The 3,474-nt window shown below is 37.8% G+C and overlaps 1 protein-coding gene across 1 annotated transcript; it reads right to left on the minus strand.

The window, feature by feature from the left end:
- Positions 1-2,167: 2,167 nt before the first annotated feature.
- On the minus strand, positions 2,168-3,175 carry LOC137297022 (uncharacterized). Its single transcript, XM_067828966.1, has 4 exons — positions 3,035-3,175; positions 2,570-2,689; positions 2,374-2,438; positions 2,168-2,253 (listed from the first exon to the last, which is right to left on the minus strand). The coding sequence occupies exons 1-3, from the start codon at positions 3,165-3,167 to the stop codon at positions 2,416-2,418; spliced, it is 276 nt and encodes a 91-aa protein (XP_067685067.1). The 5' UTR covers positions 3,168-3,175; the 3' UTR covers positions 2,168-2,253; positions 2,374-2,415.
- Positions 3,176-3,474: the final 299 nt, after the last annotated feature.

Below are 3,474 nucleotides of genomic sequence, written 5' to 3' on the forward strand. Positions count from 1 at the left end.
CTTCAATTCTCGAGCACGACGTTTCGATACAGGTTCTTGTATCATTTCCAAATTATCTAACCGGAATTTCTTGTTCATCAATCACTTGATTGTCTGGTTTGTTTTACAGACCTTCATCAAATAGCAGGCACAAAAATCTTGAATTTTAAATCACAGTTGTTGAATGGCAAGTGCTACCGGTAGGGTTGGTTCATGCTTATAACACCCGGTGTCATCTCCGATTTTTGGTGGTCAATGCATACATTTTCACAGATTTGTTGCCCTTTATACCAAACAGAATTTGTTTCACAGGATAGTCAGCACTGGGTTCCCTTTTGCGCTGAGTTGCCATGTTAATGAAAGTAGACCCTGTTGTACAGTCCATGCGTTCTGCGAATTATATACTTCGTCCATCCCATGAAAATACCATGGCAGTGGTCAGTAACATTGCCAACAATATACTAGTACTGAGGGAAAGAAATAAGGGAACACCACTGCATGGTAGTGTTCCTATATTTATTCTCAGATTTCTGCTGATGCAAATAGGAAAATATTGAAGGAACGCTTTAAATTTCCCCTGTTCTTTTATTTCTTTCCATTTTCCTTGTGAAAACCCATGATCAATCAATAATGAAAATCAATATTCTTTAAAGCAGAAGATTTGAAATTATTTACACTCGCATTGATTTATTTTCTTCGCATGTTTGTGTTTGAATTGAATGGTAAGCACAGAAATATATATGGGATACTTGCATGTTCTTTATTAAACCCAGTCCCAAATGAAAACAATCATAGAAAACAAACATTAACATCCAAAATATGATGTATGCTTCGATTTAGATTTCTTATTTACAATCGAGATGACATAATTCTTAGAGTCATTCTTTTCAGAATTGGCAGTTGAGAATAGAAACCTTCAGGGTTCACATAATTCAAACACTTTCTTTTCAGAATTGACTGATAAGAATGCAAACACAAGGTATATTTCCTTTTTCTTCTGGATACTCCGTCAACTGCTTTTCATATAAAAAAATGTTTAACACCTCTCTGTCGTTGATGTCGGCTTGAGGCAAAATCATTACACGCAGTTTTCAGAATTGAATATCAACCATCCAAATATAAACAGGGTACCGGTATTTACCTTAATCCACAGAATACAGTCAAACATTGAAAACATTCAAGATATACGCTAGAATCCACTGCACGATGTGTACAAGAAACTCGAAGTTATTTACACTCGCGTTCACATGATCGTGCCTAACATTTTCATCAATGAGTGATGCACAAACAAGTGCTAGTGCTTCAGTAATAACGCATGTGCTAGTGCTTCAGTAATAACAATATTGAAACAATTAATGATTGTAGCTATAGTAACGAATTGGAGTGCACACAAATATCACGGTGCTATGACCCTTCAATAATGACTCAAAATCACAATATATTTTAGTAACCAATGCTTCTTGAAAAATTGTATGTATCCATGGAAACATGCAACACACCCAAGTCTTCCTAACCCTCATGAAACAATTTAAAGATTTTATGAATCTTTGCACAATCACGTATATGGACACATAACTGAGTGAGTGAGTGAGTGATTCTAGTTTCTCGTCGGTCTGATGTACCACGAGTTGCTCTTAAAATGTTGAATAAAACGTATTTCACGTGAGTAATTATTAAACTTGGGGTATGAAATCTGAGAGTACAACCGAGTGAGGAAATCGGAGTGTACCTTTGACCGTGGCGATATTTTATCTTGACATGAAAAATATTTTTCGATCCGAAACGAAGGTAGTACGTGTATACCTTTGACTGTGGCCATATTTTATTTTAACATGAAAAATATCTTTCGAACCGAAGCGAGGGAAGTACGTTGCCAACCTTAGCTCGCTTCGCTCACATGTAAGAAGACTGGTCATTTTCTCTATGCTGCGCAACCCATTTGGTTGTCAGTCAAGGTTTGAGGAGGAAATCATTCGACGATGACTCATTGGCCCTTAAAAGGTGTGTGTGTGTGGGGGGGGGGGGGGGGGGTTAAGAGGAGTGTATTTTTCATGAGATGGGTGTGGTGAAGACTCTGTAAATCAACTACAAGAATTACATATTGGATCACCTCCTGTCTTCAATTACTTCTGTTGAGAAGTCTAATGAACAAGGCATGAAAAGTTGATGGTGACGATGATTTACTGAAGTCATACCCATGCAACGAAAGCATTCATAATCATATGCGAAATCATCTTGAACGTTGTAGTGCCACTCTCCCTCTAGTGGCGTAGTCTGCAAAAGAAACGTATCGAATCATGTGATGTTCCAAATTTGACATAAATGTTAAACATGATTTTCATCTCTAGTGGTGATAATGGTGTATACTCAATAAAACAGACACATATTCCTTACCTCAGTTCATTCTTGGAGGTGGTGGATGCTCCTTGCGAACTCTTAGGAACTCACACTTGTGTCTCCTACATGGAGAAATGTTCAGGTCAGTGACAATCTTGACACAATATATATTCAGATACAAACGTATTTATCTTTCATCTTGTCTCATAATACATACTTCAGTATAGATTGCATTTGTATAATTGGCTCTAACCATTTTCATCTGCAAAAGAGAGCAACACCATGGCCGATCGTCTGTCCATTATCGTCTCAGCTTCTGATTGGTCAATTGTTCCATCCATGTTTGTATCAAGGCTTTCCACGTCACGTTTGCCTTCAAGGAAAAATAATAATGTTTGAAAGGATACACAGTGATAGCAAATCATGCCAGCTGTATACATGGAACATGAACGGTGGGTTTGTTTGTGTTGTTTGTGTTGTTTGTTTCAAGCTGTCGGTTACATGTATAGATGAATCTTTAGAATGGAAGATTAATTAATATTCATTATGATCAGGATGTAAGTCTTGATATGACATGAACCATCAAATGTCCATCCTTACATTTCCATTACACCATGGCTCCATATGAAACTTTTCAAGCGACATTCTAAGATATACGTTAAAGCAAAATACCCAGCAACATTCCTTTTCACTATGCCAATTTCTATGTGTCACTCACCCAACACCGCAATTCCAATTTTTGCTGCTGTGGCAGCTGCTCTAGCAACTCTTCGCCAGCGAACACGTCGCCAGGCAACAGATTCGGACACCATCACTGCGGTCACAAGCAGGAGGACAAGGAACAAACGCATTGTGGGTTGTTTTCTGAAATAAACACGAATTATCCTCGTACGATTTCAGAATCATGTAAACACCGAAGGCAATGATATTTCTATCATAAGGTCACCAAGCAAGGAACAAACGCATTGTGGGCTGTTTTCTGAAGTTTTGTTAGCCTGTTACAAAACATTGTAAATGATATTTCTATCATAAGGTCACCAAGCAAGGAACAAACGCATTGTGGGCTGTTTTCTGAAGTTTTGTTAGCCTGTTACAAAACATTGTAAATGATATTTCTATCATAAGGTCACCAAGCAAGGAACAAACGCATTGTGGGCT

The sequence above is a fragment of the Haliotis asinina genome, chromosome 9, assembly GCF_037392515.1.
Source record: "Haliotis asinina isolate JCU_RB_2024 chromosome 9, JCU_Hal_asi_v2, whole genome shotgun sequence".
Classification (NCBI taxonomy): domain Eukaryota; kingdom Metazoa; phylum Mollusca; class Gastropoda; order Lepetellida; family Haliotidae; genus Haliotis; species Haliotis asinina.

What these genes read in the sequence shown, in the direction of transcription:
- LOC137297022 (XM_067828966.1), bottom strand. Translation starts at nt 3,167, where the DNA reads ATGCGTTTGTTCCTTGTCCTCCTGCTTGTGACCGCAGTGATGGTGTCC. An exon ending in AATTGGAATTGCGGTGTTGG is followed by an intron (nt 2,690 to 3,034) that starts GTGAGTGACACA and finishes TTTTCCTTGAAG; the next exon opens with GCAAACGTGACGTGGAAAGC. An exon ending in CTCTTTTGCAGATGAAAATG is followed by an intron (nt 2,439 to 2,569) that starts GTTAGAGCCAAT and finishes TTCTCCATGTAG; the next exon opens with GAGACACAAGTGTGAGTTCC.